Raw genomic sequence first — 19,167 nt, forward strand, 5'->3', positions numbered from 1 at the left:
AGAAGAAAGTGAACCACTTTTTTTACTCATGCTCAGCTGAAAGAAAACGGAAATTAATTGTGAGATATTTCTTTTTAAAGACTACGAACATTTTTTTTGTTCCTATACTTCACTTGGGAGCATTAGGACTCTCTATTTGACTTTAGATTCAAAACTCAGTTTTAAAAATCATTGAGTTAACTAAGCGGTGATCAGCCTGCCATAGTTTTTCTTTATTTTAATATTGAAGGTTATTGACATTATTACGAGTATTGTTGTTTTTTATTTTTGTTGGTATGCAATATTGAATATTGTGGATTTTGTATTTTATAATATTGTATATTAAACTGTATAATATAAAGCATAATTCTGTGGAAAGTTGTCAAAACCCGATAAGATATTTTTCGGCGATCTTGAGTTAAAGCGATAAAAATAAAATGCTAAAAAGTCAATCTTTACTTTTCCAGAACTTCATGAGCAAATTAAGAAATAAAAATATTAACTGTTTGTTGAAGACAATCGTAACTAATCAATTTTACGAAGTTGCAGAACCCGATATTCACCTCATCGGAATTTGCAAATTTCCTGATATCGAGTTTTGGCTAATTTCCACAGAATTATTATAGTAATCTGACCAAGTTTAAACCTAGGGCCTTTGGTTAAAGAACCGGCGCGGCGCCATGACTCTACACTATTGGTGAGATATACGAACATAATTTCAGAGATCTCATACCGATCTTCAATGTGTTCAAACCAACAAAAAGTAATTTTGTTTTCTATAAGTTTTATGATTAGAAACAGTTTTACGATCACAATAATTGTGCAGATTTTACGATATTAGAGAAAATTTTATTTACATAATTACTTGTAGTTAATTTTTAAATATTAAATGAAAATGTTCAAATTTTTTGATACAGAACTAATGCTTTTTTATACTCCTGCAATATATAACTTAAAGTAATAGCATAAAAGTTCTACAAAAATTCTGCGGTACCATGATTTTTGAAATTTAAAGTGTTGCCATAGTTTTACATATTTGGAACTCAATTCAAATATTCTTATTTAATTCAGTAAAGCTTGGAGTTTAATTTTCAATCAAGTTTTTATTTTCCAAATTAAAATTCTTATTCAAAAGATTTCTTCATTTCGATTTAAAAAAAATTGTTCTGAATCATAAATGATTATCAAATCAGAAATCCAAAATTAAAAAACAAAAATTATAATTTTGAAATGAAAAAAAAATTTTTTTGCTTCTTTTTTTCAAATTCATAATTTATTATTTTGGTGGTTGAATTGGTTCTCTTTTGGGTTTTCTATAAATTTCTTTGACATCATAATTGGTACACATAATATTATTATTTTTTAAAAAACTTTTAAATCCCCATATTACAATAAATTTCTATATAGAAAAAAAAAAAATGAAAAATATTAGATTGTAATTATATTGGTTTGGTGGCTTCCTTTTACTGATCTTCAACATTTTTTTTTTTTTGAATTTATTCATTTTGTAAAAATTAACTTTGAAATCATTTATATTGAATTTAACATAATATAGACTTGCTAGAGGGTATTTTTGTCTGCTATATATATATGTGCATTATAATACCGTAAAAAATAAAATAAAGAGAAAAACAAAAAATAAATTTACTAACAACAACGCCACCATATAAAAAGGAGGGAGAATTAAATAATTTTTTTTTTTTATTCTGTTTTTGAATTAAAAATGAACTGAAAATGAAAAAGAATAAAATAAAAATTCTTATTAAAAATAAAAATTACCCCAACAATTATCGCATCATCTGTAATGTGCGTCTTTAACTTTTTAAATTACTAGTCCGTGATCGCATATCAAAAAATTGTTATTTTCCATTTTTTTTTATTTTTTTTTTATTGTTATCCTCTTTCTGTTTTAGTGAAAACATTAACTGAAACCAAAAATATTCGCATTATATTTAAACTGAAAAAACAGAATAAGAAGAAGAAAAACGCAAAATACCCAAACCGCTAAAAAATACAAAACAAGCTTCTTTTGTTTTTTTTTTTTTTTTAGATTTTTAGTCCCGTTATTATACAACATACAATCGATGAAGATCCGTTGAAATAAAAGTAGAACGAATCTAAAATATGGTTAAGGTATTTTTTATCTTGAATTTTATAATAATAGCAAACTAAATTGAAAGTATATAGAATTTAAAATTGAGGATTTTACATGTGCACACTCAGCTTCTCATTTGTTTTGATTTCTTTCTAGTGGTGATTTTGATATTTTCTTTTCTGTATACCTTGTAAATTCATTATAGAATACCAACTAACCTGTATATAGAAAACTCGATTTTTAATTCTTTTCTTATTTTTCTTTGCTGCATTAAAAATATTTTCAGTTTCACTCTTAAAATTTCAAGCGGATGATTCAATATTTTCTAACATATAATTATCTTTGTATACTACATATATTGGAATGGTCTATACAATATAAACAAAGAGGATAACATAGATAGGTACAGAAGGATAAATAATTGCTTTTCGATATTTCAACATGAATTTGTATTTCATTAAACAAAAATTATATAGAAAATTTTTCAAAAATTATTTTCGTTGATTTCAGTTTTGATTTCTTATAGAAATCAAAACTTTTAACTATATAAAAGGATTCATAAAAATTGTTTTATGATTTTGCGTTATAAAGAGGAAGGCGAAAGTATTAAAAATTGAATATGGTGTAGGTACCTACATACATAATATTATGCAAACTTGCAAACATTCCTCTAATTTAATTTAATTTTGTTTCTGCTCTGGTTTTAGTTTTCTTTTTTTTTAACTGAAGATTAAAACACACGCTGATTTGAAAAAAAAAATTCAAATTTTCAATGAAGTTGAAAAATATATATATGTAAATGTATATGTATATATACAGAGCCTTGTTTTTTTGTATGAAGAATTAAAGCCAAAAAAAAAAAATATTTTCATCATTTCAAGGTTAAATTTTTTGATTGTTATAAAAAAGTGTAGTGATTTTTTTGTGTTTTCGACTATAAAAATAAGAAAAGAGAATGCAAGACAAAAATAAAAAAAAAAATAAGCAAAGAATTTCTAAATTAAGCAACGGTATTTATGCACATGCATGAAAATTTTGTAGTTTTTGGAATTCATGAAACGGAAATCAATAAAAAAAACAATACAAAAACAAAAAAAAATATTAAAATTTTTTTAACTATTAAAATGAACTTCATATTTTTCATTTTTTAGAGTACTGAAAATATTTCGGGAAAAAAGAAATTTTCAAAAATTATTATAGAATTTTATGAAAAATTTTTGCATTCCAAAGTATTTGCAATTCTTATTTTATAAAAAATTGTGATGGAACATTGTGCCTAGATTTTATTCAATGCTGCAATCTGAATATTCTTCGCTCTTTAAATTCTATATAGACAAAAGGAACGTGAAAATCATCTTTGTTAACAAAAGCAAAATAGAATATTTTAATGTTGACAAGTGGGTAAGACATAGTTTCCAATATTTTCTACACAATTATTTTCTCTATATAAATAAATACTTTCCAGACAAAAAAAAAGATTTTCTTTATTATTGATTAAAAAATTTTTTAATTATAGCGCATTCTTCACAAATAATAATTATTTTCTTCGTTTCTTTTAGCAGATCACACACACACTTTAAAATTTAAAATTCCCGAAATCTGTTTATTTAGTATATGTACAGCTTTTTTTATACAGTACAGTACTGTTTACATACTGTGGAAAGAAATTATGATTATTTCTTATTCTCAATTTAAAATGAAAAATTTTCAATAACCGTATATTGATTGAGATTTTTACCCCCGTGAATTTTAAGTGAGTTATTGAACGTTTTAGAACGTGTATTTTAAGTGAGTTATTGAATAAGAAAAAATATTGGATTAAAATTCACATTTTTGTAATCATAGTCTTACCCAATGTATGAAAATTTTTATAAAAGATTTAATAATCTTTTTATCTTATAAACTAGAATTACGAAATTTTTCATTCTCTACCTCATATTTTCCGAAAAAAGTAAAATAAATAATTCTTCTCTCACTTCAAAATGTAAATGAATAATTACAAAATATACTACAATAAAGTACAAAAGCCTAAGGTAATAGAATGAAATTCAACGTAATTTAGTATATCGAAATATTTGACCATTAATATCCCCTGGCTTCTATATTGCAAAAAAAATGTTTTCGCTGCAATGTCTTATATTCTTTATTGTGTTTCAAAAGCTTTCGACGATATAGTAACTTCCAAATTGTTTTGAAACAGAGAGAAATGCATAGAGCGCGTCGAAAAATTTCCATACTCGATGCTTTTTATGAATTTTGTTTAAGCGGCGCTAAATGTAAAATTTATTAAAATCTTCTGTTTGTTAAATATTTAACACATTGTGCTAAATGTTGGTTATATATACCGCCTCAAATTAGATTTTTACATTAAATGTGAAGTAAAGCTGACAATGCTGATTGAAACAGAATATTGGGTGTCAAATTGGTATTAAACGTCAGGTTTAAAAATAAGAATAAGTTAATGAATAAATAAAAATGACAACTCATGAATAAACAGTACATACAATACCATAACCTCAAAAATTACGTTCCGTATTGTTTTATGAAACTATGTATTATTTTGGCAATCTAGTAAAAAAGCTTAAAAGCTCAAAGTTTAAAGGCGGTTTAAAAAACGGTTTAAAAACACTGTTTTTGTTTTTTACAATATACAATACAGTAGTTACAATATGGAAGTCAGCCTATTTTATATAATTTTGTGTCTGAATAGTTTGCTGAGAAAGGAATGATTTTTAGCAATTCTTATTTTTAACACTCAGTTTTCAGTAGATTTTATAGACTGAATTTACTTTTACAATATTAATAACTCAAAATATTTTGAAAATTTTTAACAATTTCTATATTGTTTTGTTCAACTATTTTTATTGAGTCAAGATTAATACAAGCTACTCTATAATAATTAAGGTAATTTATTGCAAAATCGAAAAATTCATTATAAAATAAATATTAAACCGAATTAACTACATTTAACATAAAATTAAAATAACATTTTAAATGTAAAATTATCAATATATTAAGCTTTCAATAAGAAAATTTAATAATCATAAAAAATTGAGTAAAGGATTTTAAACATTTTCCCGTGAAATCATACTTAATTATCATGTATCCTTATCAAATCAATCGCTTAAAAACTATTTAATCTTTTATTTATAATACAAAAACACACAAATTTTCTTAAAAACAATAAAGCAATAATAAATAAATAACAGGAACTATTACAAAAAACCGTGGCACGTACCAACCCTTAAGTAAAACTCTTAATTCAAAATGAAAAAAATAAGTAGAAAATTTTTGTATTCTAACATCACATTTCTACCTTTAGCATGTGCCATTTTCGAATTTGGTTTGCAAGGGCGGCAAATAACTTATACAAAAAAAAACAAACCAATGTTCAACCATATTTTCAGAAAAAAAAAACATACCACAACTGCAAACAATATAGCGAAATAAAAAAAATTAAAATTTTATTTAAAAAAAATATTCTCCTAAAATCCTTATTAAAATTCAAATATTAACCCGAGGTATCAGAAGAAAATAAAAACCATACAAGGAAAAACTTTTCCACTCACTGCTTTTATTCTTCCTTTTTTTTGGTAATCTTTAAAGATTGATAGCGCAACAAACTGACTTCTATTTTTATATGGTCTTCTAACTTCTTGAACCATCTGCTCCTTCATTTATGCTTTTTTTTTGTTTATTATTGTTGTTTAGCTTTGTTGTTTGTTCTTATTGGTGATTAAGAAAAACGTAAATTGAAGTTTTTTTTTCAATTAAAATGCACTTTTACTGCATAATAATTTTTTGCTACATCCTTTTGGCAATTTTATTTGTTTAAAAATTAAGGAGATTATTGAAAAATATTGACTCAATATTCTTTTCGTCGCTCTCAATATTCAATTTCTTACACAATTAGAGTTTCTAAAGAAACTTTTTTATAGCATTTGCGAGAATCAAGGTAAATTATGATTATGATCAAGGTACAATGTGGCTATAGATAAAAGATTCTAAAAATTTTCTGCCAAATTATTTCAAATTTGCTTCGATTTTTGAAACTATAGAAACTAAAACAAATACAATCACTTAGATAGAGTACCTGTAAAATTCAATGACGACCTGTTGTGGTAGAAAAACAGCACATTTGTGGTAATTGAGGTGTAGTAGACTTATTGCACCGGCCACGTCAACTAATCAACCAATACAAATCATAATACATATTAGATAAAATATTTTTATAAAAAATGCTTCAAACAAAAAATATTGAAAGTTATAAATAAATATCTTTATTAACTTTTTTCAATATTTGCTTATCATCATCATCATCTTTTCATTCTACAGCTCCGGGTGAGCCTTGATTCCGCGTCCCACAATTTTTCGCCAAACTTCACGGTCCTGGGCAACTGCTTTCCAGTCATGGATCCCAATTCTTCTACAATCAGTCTCTATATCATCGAGCCATTTAGATTTAGCCCTGCCTCTTGCCCTTGTGTTGTATGGTCTTGCGTCTAGAATTCTTTGCTGCGCTCGATGCTCTGGCATTCGAGATACATGTCCTGCCCATTTTAGTCTGTGTCCCTTAATATATTTGACGATATTTTTGCCATCAATTAGTTCTTCTAGCTTCCGATTTGATCTTATTTCATATTCCCCATTTTCATTTAATTTAATCCAAATATTTTTCGGAATAGTCTTCTTTCAAATATTTTTAACTTTTCCTCGTCACACAATATTTGCTTATATCAACACTTAATCTTAATTATTACCTTGCTTTATTTCTTTTTTTTTTAACCCTTAAACGCATTTATAATTGAACCATTTATAGTATTTCGATATTGCTTGCGAGGGAATATGATAGTGTTTATTGCAATATATAAAATTACAGATAAAAATCAATTAAGTTTTGAGTATAATGGTACGTAATTAGGAATTAATAAGTTTACAATTTTGACTGTAATATTTTAAAAATTCAAAAGGTATTAACACTATCAACTATTATATTAGTACAAACATTCAATTATTATTTAATGAACTGCTTAATTTTTTATATTTATACTCGTAAAAAAGTTGGGATTAATATTTGACAAAGTTTGGAGTTTTCTGTATTATAACAGAAGTACAATTCAATTTTTTCTCAAAATGTTTGAACAAAACTTCTAAAATATAACGAAAATTCTAATTAATTTAAAATTCCTAAAATTAATATCGGTATATTAAAATTAATACAAGAACTTTCATATGACTCAAACCCTGTTGTTTTAAAAAATTTTCCTGGTATTCAATTAGAAATTTCATTTTGAATTTAGTCACTTGGAACAATTAAATTCCAAATTAGTGTTAAAGTTATTTCTAATGACAGTGAAACTACATCACTATTGCACTCAATATTGTTCATTATTTAATAAGTAATTTAAACGTTTATTTTGTTTCGGTGTTAATTTAAAATATTCATCAATTCTCTCTATTTCTCTGCGATTATGAAGTGGTGGCCATAATGTTGTTATTGCCATATGCCTTAAATTTTATTACATCACTTTATAATAATTTTCATTTCAGAAATTCTTATATTTAATTGTATTTATTTTATTGTAAAGTATACCGAATTAATCGGACAGCACTGTATGCATTTGGTTGATAAATTATCAATTGTTTTAATTCATTCTGAAATTGTTGTTCCATTTTATATTTCATTTTGGAATATCTTAATCTACATTGTGTTGAACTAAAATACAAAATTTTTTTATTTAAAATATTAAAGGTGTTGTTTTTCTCTTTATATACTATGGTATTATGAATTGTGTATAACTTGGTTCAATACTAAGTAAATCTTTATCATCTTTTTCTTTATAATCTCTAATTTTTGCATCAAATATTGCTTTTGGTTGTCCGGTTTCTCTAAAATAAATAAATAATTTATATAACTTTAAAACTATATAATATACATATATGTATGAATGTAATAGAATTTCATAATAAGTTACAATTCGTGTTGACGATCTTCAAACATTTGCTTTAACATTAAAGTTTTCGTGCGACGAGTTAAAGTTTGCCGCCTTTCCGATTGTCGTTTTATATCGGCTGCAATTGAATTAAGAATTTCATCTTGATATAGTTCATTTTCTTGGTTGGAATCAATTAGATTATTTTCGGCCATTATTTATATAAAATTAGCTTAAATACATACAATGTGTTGGAATTTAAAAATTTATTTTAATTCAGTATTTTAAATTAATTAATCCAATTATTTTTTAAGAGAAGAAAACACAAAATGTGATTAAGAAAAATCAAATTTCAAGTTAATGTAAAAGATGAAATTTTTTTTTTTTTTGAAAAAGAAAGAAGAATAATAAAAAACACTAAGACAGCAAATGACAACTAAATCGTAAATTTGATTTTTAAAATTTTCTATAATATTTTTAAAGATTTTTTTTCCTTATTTTGTTATTATTTTAGAATTTATATTGAATTTTTGAGTTTTTAACTTTTTGACAAAAAAAAAAGTATTCTTAATTACTTCATTGAATATTCCCCATTTGTGTTATACATTTTTAAATTACATCATTTATCCAAATTTATCCCTTCATCAGGTAATTAAAGTTTATTGAACTTTCATATTACACTCGAATGGTATATTACAAAATGGTATTACAAAATATTCTCAAAATTTAAATTTTTTTTAGTATAGCACGAACTATACTTATACACAATATTATACTGAATAATATGAAGGTGACAAAATTAATAAGATTTTCATTTTCTTATTTTGTTTTTATATTTTTTCTTGTTCAATTCCTTCATCAAATCTTTAATATTGAAATAGGTACGTTGTAAGAGGGTTCATTCATACATTTTAATACCATCATATAAGTGAGTTGTTGCATATGTATATACTCGTATGTATGTTAATAAAATGACATACAAAATACATTATATAAATAATATGTACCTCATGCGTTTAATTAAAATTAATCTAGAGCGAAAAACCGAAAAATCAACTCCAAAAATAGAAAAAAAAAATAGAAAAACAAAACTCAATGACTTTTTAATATACTCGAAGTAAGTACATATGTATATCTAATATTCTACATATATAAATACATATATTTTATGTATGTAGAGTATTAGAGAGTAAAGCAATTCATATATTGACAAAATAATGACAAAGATATAATAGAAATTGTTGATATTTTGATGAAAATTATGATGGTTGTTGAAAATGATGATGATAATGATGATGATAGTGATGATATCGTTTATATATAATATCTTTTCCGGCCGGAATATTATTTGAATATTGAACGTGCATCTTTGATAAAATATTAGCCATCATCAGCAAAGTTATATAACGATAAGTTTTTCTAAGATTAGATTTTATGATGTTATGGGTTGTAAATATATAAGTGATAGAAAAAGTATATTACCCACTTTAATTACCCACTTAGAGGTCCACGTTTTTCATAAAATACATAAATGCATACATGTTTATATGCATTTTTTTTTCGATTTTTCTCCTTAAATTTTTTTAAAATTTTCAAATATTAAATTGTAATTATATTTTTTTTTAGTTGTTCTCTGGTCGTTTTATTAATCAAATTATGAACTGAGAATGTTATAAAATAAAAAAAAAAATTTTTGTGTTTTTTTTTGCGCCATTAAATAAGTACAATGTATGTAAGTGTTTAGGCGGTCATTAAAATTTTTAATGAATTCACTTTTATGTTAGGAATTGAATGAAGTGTTTTTGTAAAAACAAAAAATAAAATTCGAAAATTTTTATGAGCTTTACTTTTTTTCTTTAATGAATTATTTTTCATATTTTTATTATATTTATAATGTGCTCGTTACAAAATAAAATTTTTGTGAGGTGGCAAGTTGTCACATTTACAAAAACTAAACTAAAAATGTTTTATAGACTTATGACTTTGTGGGTGGTAGGAAAACAAATACAAAAAAAAGAAAAACATAAAGAATATTTTAAATTTTCAATTAATTTCAAATTGCATATTCTGCACTTGCAAATATTTTTAATACATTTTGTTAAGTGAAAATGCTTATTATTGTTGATGATTTTGGTCAGTTGAACGTGAAAAAACCTAGAAATAAAATATAAGGTAAAAATTAAATTTCTTTTCGCATTTATTTTATTTTACGAAATTCTGTAGTTATAAGCAAATACTACCTAAATCAATATATTTATAATATTTAATGTTCTTTAAAGTCTGATTACTCTATGGCCCAATCTATAATGACATTAAATCTAATGGAGAAAATTATAAAATCTTACAAAAATTTTTGTACAATAAATTTTATTTTGAAATTGATAAGACTAAATTTAGGTGAATTTTTTGAAATTTATTTGTTTAATCCTGTTATAACTGGATTATTATTATACTCAAAATATACTGTAATTATTCCTCATAAGAACAGAACTAAAATGGCAATAATAATGAATAAATTGTGATGGTGATATAAATAAATGCACAATATATTTAAGCACAATCGAGTTGAGGAAAATTTTCAAAGTAACAACATATTAAATAAAATATTTTAGTACAACATAATAAAGGTTTTCAAGTAAATCTTATACCGTGAATTGAAAATATTGCACTATTTACATATATATATATTATCTAGGAGAAGAAATCCATCATCTGATTAACTTTCTTTCCTCAATATTTAACGATAAATCATATACTAAATTATGTTATACTATTTTAAATAATCCTTTTTTTAAATCAGAAAAAAATTCAGATCTAATTTGTGTTTTTTACCTCAAAACGTTCAAAGCTAAAAATTCCAATATTCTTTTTTATGAATCGTAGTATAAGCACCATTCGTATATTGGCAAGATAAACGACACAACTCAAAAATATAACTTATTTTTGACTCTCGAAATTTAAAGTATTTATAGCCGAGTGTAACTTACTAACGAAGACTAAAAATTTATCATTAGCTCAGAATCGCACCAAAATTAGCCAGTGTTTTTAATAAGTGCCAAAAACTCGATTAAAAAACATTGCTTTAAAACTATTCTACAAGTATACGAACAAACTTTCTGTATTATTTTGCTACAGAAAAGCCTTATATATTAAAGTATAACAATAATACGGAAATTGCATAAGTCACAATGCGACTCTGCATTGTGACTTATGGAATTTTTCTCGAAAATGTACGTATTGTGTTCGTTTGATTTTAGATTAAAAAAATTTTCATCTGTTGAGAACTCTCAATAAAGTCATTTTTACACATTTATACTTCTTATACTGTCAACATTAACCATCATTACTATTTTTAAAAGATTCTTTTTCCAACAATTTTTAGACATACAATATAGAAAAACAAAATTTTGTCAAATTACAACCCCAATATTCTTATCCAATTGAAGCTCGCGAAACACAATTAATTATAGGTTATGTTTTCCAATCCATACTGTTATACAATCACTCTATTATCATAATAATAACAGTTGGAATAGTTGATATAAAACATTTTCTATATTTTTCAACTTTGATGCACTTCACATGAGCTTATTTTATTATTATATTTTTTTATTTATAAAATGAAAAACCAACAAAAAAATGGAAACAATTGCAATTCCTTTTTCTGACATCGGTTGTAAACACTAAATGTTTAATATAAAAGCAAATTCATATCATGCACAATAATAGAAAAACAAAAAAAAGCAAAAAAACAAAATGAAAAACACAATAAAAACATTAAAAAAAAAAAATATTTTTTGTTTGTTGGAAAAAAAGCATGTAATTTGATAATAAATCTTTTTGATTTCCGGTAGAGAGAATTTTTGTTGTTATTGTTATTACTGTGTGTGTGCTTTTCTCTATAACCTCCCACACATTTTAATTATAAGTGAAAAATAAAAAATTCTTTTTTTAGTCATAAAAAAGCATGAATACTTTTTGTTTTCTAACGTGTCTAACTTGTACACACATCCTACGTACATACATACATACTTTATGTTTTTAAATATTCTAAATTTTTTCAATTTTGTTTTTTTTTTCGTATAGATTTTAAATTGCATATTTAAAAGGAAATGCGATCTTCTTGTCTTATAATGTTATTTATTAAAATTAATTGCATTTAACCTATTTACAAAAATTTAAAATTTGATTGCAATTAATTCTTTCTATTTAAATTTAATTTCTTGTTGTTTTTTAAGTGAGCCAAAAAACTAAAAGAAAATTTAAGAATTTTTAAAATATTTCGATTTTTCTATGTATTGAGAAGTTTACATAGGAAATTGTGAATAGGCTCGTACATATATAAATTGGCTTTTCTTATACAATTTAGGGAAATAAATTTCCAAAACTCATTAATCGGGCATCGCTTTCATTGATTTTTAAACTCAAATATAATATGGTACACATACATACATGACGCAACATAAATTGTTGATTTTTAATTTTAATATTTTTCATATACAAAGTAAAGTACTCCAATAAATTGAGAACGTATGCATGTATGTATGAATTGTGGGTTAGAAAGGAAGGATATGAAAAATTTATTTTGTATAAAAGTTTTCCTAGTTTACGTTTTCACAATTTGCTAATTTTTAAGTTTTACTAATTAAATTACATCTGAACTTATGGGGAAAACCAAAATAGTTTTTTTTTTTTAATTTAAGTTTAATTTACTCAAAACACTTCGTTTTTGACTTAAGTCGTCTTTAAAATTACAAAAATGTTTTATTCTGGTTATTGAGTTTTTGAATTTAATTTTTGAATTAAATTTTTCTTATTAATTTTATAAAATATTTTGTGTAAACAAATTTTGTTATCATTTTACAAGGAGTAAAGATTCTAAAGAATTCAAAATTTAAAAAAATAACAAAATTGGGAAATGGACAGACAGCGACATCCATGAGATAATAGTGGAATTATACTTTTAGCTCAAAAATTTTTATATCACTCACAATACTATTACGAGTAAGATAAAAAAAACTTGAGTGCTTTTTTAAAATAAAAGGAAAGCTTTGACGTTTAAATTTGAAATGAAAAACAAAAACATTTTCAAAAGAAATTTTAATTTTTATATTTTTGTGTATGTTAATAAAATTTATTAAATTTAAAAAATAAAAATTATGAGTATTTTATATAGTTTAATAGATTTTCAAACGGATTATAGTGATATCAAAATTTTAGTATTAAATTAAGAAAATTTGAAAAAAACAATTGAATTCGAAATAAATTTTGAATAATCAATCAAATCAAGGAAAGATGGGAACGTATGAATAATAAAAGGAAAATTTGTATGTATATGTATATGTATATGTACTCGTATATAAATATGCTAGCACTCGATTTATTCAATACAGTGCAAATATACATGAAATTCTAATCGAACGCAGTTGAGTTTCTTGAGTATATATGTATATGTATGTAGATTCATGAATATATTTTAATCTCTTATATTTTTTATTGGCCCTTTATAAATCGAAACTATCGTAACATTACGTCCATATTCAATCAAAATAATCGTGTGAGCAAAATAATTGTATGGAATTTAATTTTTAAAGAAATAATATTGTTTGGTTGTTTGTAGAATCTTTGTTACTAATTTTAAAATTAACTTTAAAAACCTTACCTAATAAATTTGAAATTTATGACTTAAATTTTTTTTAATATTTTTTGTTCAAATGCAATTTTGACAAACAATTTCTCCGGCTATGCTATACAAATTCTGTAGAAAGAATAAATTCTGTGAAAAATCTGCAAACATAATTTTTAAACCAATTATATATTAAAAGTTTTAAAGAACTCGTATAGTTTAAATGAAAAAGAATAAATTTTTTGATAATTGCCTTGTACACAATTTATTGTTTTTTTTTCAGTATAATAAAAAAATATTTTAATAAAAATTTATTTAACAATCAATATTATTTAAATGTTTATTTACAATATTTGTAAACATATAATATTCAAAATAAAACAAATAAATAATCAAACATCATTTCTTACTTAAGTTTTCTTTTTTTTTTAAATATTTATTTAAAATATGGATTCAAACTGTTTGAATAAAAACAAAAATATGAAAAAATAATAATAACAAAAAACCATATGAACACTTTTTTCATTTTATATAAAACGTTCGATAGAGAAAAATCCTTTAAGAAATTTTCTCAAAATTTTATAATATTTTTTATTCTGATTTTTCTATTTATAAATATAATCTGGGGAGCTTTTAATTTTGGCGGTCACATTTTTATATTTCTCACGATCATCTTCTCTGCTCTTAAGAACCTTATTATCTTTTAGTGTTACCATACAATAAACTAGTATATTAAAAATTATGATTGGTATTATGTGAATAAATTAAATAAAAATTTAAAATTTAAAAATATCTAGGGATTTATTTTTCTTATTCTTGAAATTCATGCTTTCTATACCAGTAATAGTTTGTAATTTGAATCATACTTAAAAATTACATTTAAAAAAAAATTACTATACGCAACTCTTATGTATAAAAAAATAACAGATGACTGACTGCAATTTTAACTTGTTTAAATAAATGTGTATGATACTTTTCATATAGTTGTAACAATTTGACAATCATGTGTTTATGATTCTGTACATTCATGTTAGAATCGACGAATCATTAGGAAAATTAAAGTGACACTACTTGACATAAAAAAAAATGTATTATAAAACAACACATTTTTATTAAAAACTTTAGTTAATTAATATATAATTAATTAAATAATCTTGATTCCGTCTCAGACATCTTGTAAACACAAAAATTATTAGCAATATAAAATATTTTGACATCTTGCAATAACAAAACAAAAATGCGACGTTGCATTGATTTTCGTAAATTTTTCCATAAATGATTATTTAGAGTTATTTTTGACGAATGTTAAATTGTTGACAATTATGAAAAGTACCTATATGCTAACTGATATTTTTTTAAAACATATTAAAAGAAAAAAGAACGTGCGTGCCAATATTTAAATTTTGCAGTAGGATTTTGGTCGAGTACATTTTAGTCTAGGAAAAAATATCGGAACATATTTTTAAATACATGAAAAAACAACAAAATGTCTTAAAAGATTTCCACAAACGTTCCAATTCTCTTACTTTACAACTACTTTGAGAAAATTCAAAAAAAAAATATTTTTCTTCAAAATTATAAAATTTTAATTTTTTTAGTACTTTTTTTTTTCAATACTATGCTTCTTCGGAAGAAACACTTAAATTTTTCGAATTATATAATTAAGCTAAATCTAGTTCATTATATGAAATTAAATTATAATTTTATTACTCACAAATATATTAAGATTATATTAAAAATATATTTTAATTTTATAAATGACTACTATTCAGAAACCCTTAGTAAATTTCGTCGGTTAAAAAGCAGAAAGCACTAAGTGCATTTTTTGAGATTTCGGATTTCATAGATAATTTAAATCAGAATAATATAATCTTTGTTGTGGCAAAAAATCATGCAAATCCAGAATATAGTTTATAAATCCAGAAATTAAAGAGACCAATCGAACTGCACTAATTGATTAGTTTTACAATTTTACGATTTTTTAAAATTGAATTTACTCAAAACACAGTTTCCTGACTTAATGCTTTCTGCTTCTTAACCGACGATTAAATATAATAAAATTGGATAGGACAATGTTTGATATACTCACAAAAATCTAAATCCATTATTTTTTTCAAATTTATTTGAAATGCATTTACAAATTATTCAAGCTTCATTATAAATATTTACGATAAATTTTTAAATACAAAATCTGGCAATTCCAATTCCGCAAAATGAAAAAGAGGAAAATTGTAAATTTAAAAATAATTTTCTGTTTGATTGTCACAAAAGTAACATTTTCTCTTTGGCATAAATACGTGATATTAAAAAATTATAAAGTAAGAAAACAAAAAAAAACACAAAATAATAAAATATATTTATTTGTGCGCTCAGTAGATCTAGACGGAATTAAGAATAAATACATACCCAATTACAAATATTATAAGTTTCAGTATATATAAAACGTATCGGTATATATTAAAAGAATTTTTTCTTATTACCTTATATTTTAATTAATTATTATAAAAATTAAAAATTACAATTAAGTTTAAAATTTTCATGTGCTTATCAAAAAAAAAAAAAAATTAATTTGTATAATAAAATTAAAGTGTTTATATAATTAATGATCCGTTTAAAGGGATATTTTTTTTTTGCAAATCTCCCTCGCTCTCTCTCTCTACTTCTCTCTGGAGTACTATAATTAAACTTGAAAAAAAATAAATTCAGTTTATTTTTTCATCATACCCCTTAGATATGGGTCAATATTTGTGAAAAAAGATAAAAAAAAACAAAAATAATAAAATTTAAATAATTTCTTCCTTAATTTTTTTTTTTTTTTATTAATAATTAATTAATTGTTCAGTTAATGCAGATAAGATAAAAAAAAATTTCAAAAAAAAATTTAAAAATTAAAATATTTTCAAAATATTTGTGATATAAAAAATAAAACAAAAATGGATCACTTTATTTAAAAAAAGAACAAAAACAAAAAAACAAAATTTTTTTCATTTCTTCTTGAATTCCACAACATTTTTTTGTTGGTTTTCTCAAGAGCTTTTTGTTTTTTGTCATTTTCAAAAGTGCTTTGTTTTTTCTCAAAAAAAAAATTTGTCTTTTTTTATTGTTAAAAAATTCTTTTCAAAATTGTTCATTAAGAAAATTTTTTCATAAAAATTCCCAAAAAAAAAAAAATTAAATAAAAATTTCAAGAAAAAAAAAATAAAATATAATTAAAACATGTCCGGTTTGAAAAAATTAAAAATAATGAAAGGGAAAGATGACAAACACCATCATCGTACCCACCACAAATCACCATTCATGAGACTGGGAAATCGTCGGGTAAGCATCACTTATATTTACATATATAAATTTAATTTGTAAGTGTAAATGTCAACATATGTATATGTATACATAGTATGTATACATAAATAGATTTCAATGAGAAAATCAAATAGAAAATTTCAAAGCAAACTTTAAAATTATTAGAAAATTTTCCTCTTAACTTGCTATACAATTTTTTTTTTCTAATTCAATTTTGTGATTTTTCTTTTCTTTTTTAATTTGTAACTCATATTGTTTACTATATATTACTACAATTTATTAGAGAATGGAAATTGTAAATTAATTGATGAATGAAAATAATTAAAAAAATTTTTTTTTTTCTTTGCTTTTATATCAATATGAATCATATATAAGATTTCGAAAAGAAAATAGAAAATTTAAATTTCTTTTATTAGAAAATATTTAGAGAGAAAAATTTAAAGTTTACAAATCGTAGCGTTATTGTACATTTTTTTTTGTTTTTGCCTTAATTTTTAGCACTTTTCCAAAAAATTTTTTGAAAAAAGTGCTTATTAGTTTCACTCTGTCCGTCCGTCCGTCCGTCCGTCCGTCCGTCCGTGGACACTTTTTTTGTTTACAAAACTTCTACACCCTTTAAGATAGAAAGCTGAAATTTCATACGTACACAGATCTTTACTAGAAACTTATTTCCATAGAACAAAATTTTTACCTATCTCCCCCCCTCTAGAAGTTATACCCCCCCAAAACACTAAAAATGGCCTTTTTTAAATATTTGTTGCAATGAAACCATAAGCATTTTTGAAATTTTGCAAACGCAGAAAGACAGTGGCTTGCTTCCCGTAGCGCGATATACTATAGTTAAACTTTAGAAAAACAAAATGGCCGTTCAAATTTACCGTTATCTAAAGTCCTTTTTTTCCAAATTTTTGATGTCATTTTTCTTCTAGACCCCAGACTGTAGAAACTTGAAAGAAACTTGTTTAGGAGCTTTTAGACATTGACAAAGAGTTTATTTTGTTAGAAGAAAATTTTTTTCCATCTCCACCCCCTCTCAAGTTATCACTTCTTGAAATTTGTAAAATTTGAATTTTTGACACCTTATATTTCCGAAACCGCAAGCTTTTCCAAATTTTTATAAACGCAAAAAGCTAACGGTAAATTCCATGAAATTAAAAAATATAATTATTTCTCTTAACTCATACAATTAACCCTTAAAATCGAGCATTATGTTAACCCCTTTTCATATTAATTTTTGCTTTATTTCAAACACTGCATATATGCGTCATCCTAAATATATGCAATTCTAGAAATAGTTTTGTATATGAATGAAAATAATTTTAATAGTTTGATAGGTATACAAAGACTGTATTTAAAAGCAGAATTTTCACTTGTTGAAGGGAAAAGTGCTACAATACAAACCATTGGTTTGACCCAACTTTATTTTTGTATTGTCTGTCGTCAAGAAGAAATGAAGGCGATTATTTTTATTTTGTATTTATTATTTATTTTATTTGTTTGTTTTTTTTTCAATTGTTTTAAAGATTATTGTTACGTTAATAAGAAATAAATGAAATTAAGTAGAATAATATTAAAAGTTTAATATTATTATGAATATTAAACAATTCGAGATTGAGAATGTCAGATGAGTAAAAAATCTCAAATGTAAGATGCAAATACACGAATATATAGGCATGTCATGTTTAAATAAACAAAATAAAAAATTATAATTTGAAATTGAAAAATTTGATGGATACTTTTTTGATATTGGACATACAAAATGTTACTTGAACTGTCTGGTATTCTAGCTTAATATATTTAGTAACTTGTAGCTCAACATTCGTGTACAACATGGACGGCACACGTTAATTGAATTATACGAGAGACGCATTGTATTTCCCTTTAAACAACTTAGCTCTGATGATATATAAACTTCGTGGGAATAATTAATTTCTTTTAAAGGTTAATAATTATAAGCGTCCACCTGTATATGCATAAGATCCATTATTTGCAAAGAAAATTATTATTTTCTCATTGTAATTACAAATAGTTTATATGTAGTAGGTGAAAATCTCAAAATAGAGTCATTTTATTTTGAAAGTAGAATTACGTATATTGTATAGAATTTATATCGTTTATGTTTCATGAAGATTTTCGAATTGCTTGAATCTGAAAAGAAATTCGAAAGATTTAAAATTTATACAATTTTCTACAAAATATATTTTGACTTTTTGTATTAAATATTCGTCTGTATG

General features: G+C 23.6%; 1 protein-coding gene across 3 annotated transcripts in view; it reads left to right on the top strand.

Moving 5' to 3' along the window:
• Positions 1–19,167, top strand: part of LOC129615401 (voltage-dependent L-type calcium channel subunit beta-4) — a 153,410-nt gene that overhangs the window by 104,398 nt on the left and 29,845 nt on the right. The window contains exon 1 of one of the 3 annotated variants that reach the window (XM_055530593.1): positions 16,685–16,951. The exons of the other annotated variants lie outside the window; for them this stretch is intronic. Within the exon in view, the coding sequence (XP_055386568.1) occupies positions 16,850–16,951 (102 nt within the window). The 5' untranslated portion in view covers positions 16,685–16,849. Of the gene's footprint in view, positions 1–16,684; positions 16,952–19,167 lie in introns of those variants that run through there. 3 annotated transcript variants of the gene reach the window in all.

The sequence above is a fragment of the Condylostylus longicornis genome, unplaced genomic scaffold (assembly GCF_029603195.1).
Source record: "Condylostylus longicornis isolate FDR11 unplaced genomic scaffold, ASM2960319v2 ptg000135l, whole genome shotgun sequence".
NCBI classification, from domain to species: Eukaryota; Metazoa; Arthropoda; class Insecta; order Diptera; family Dolichopodidae; genus Condylostylus; species Condylostylus longicornis.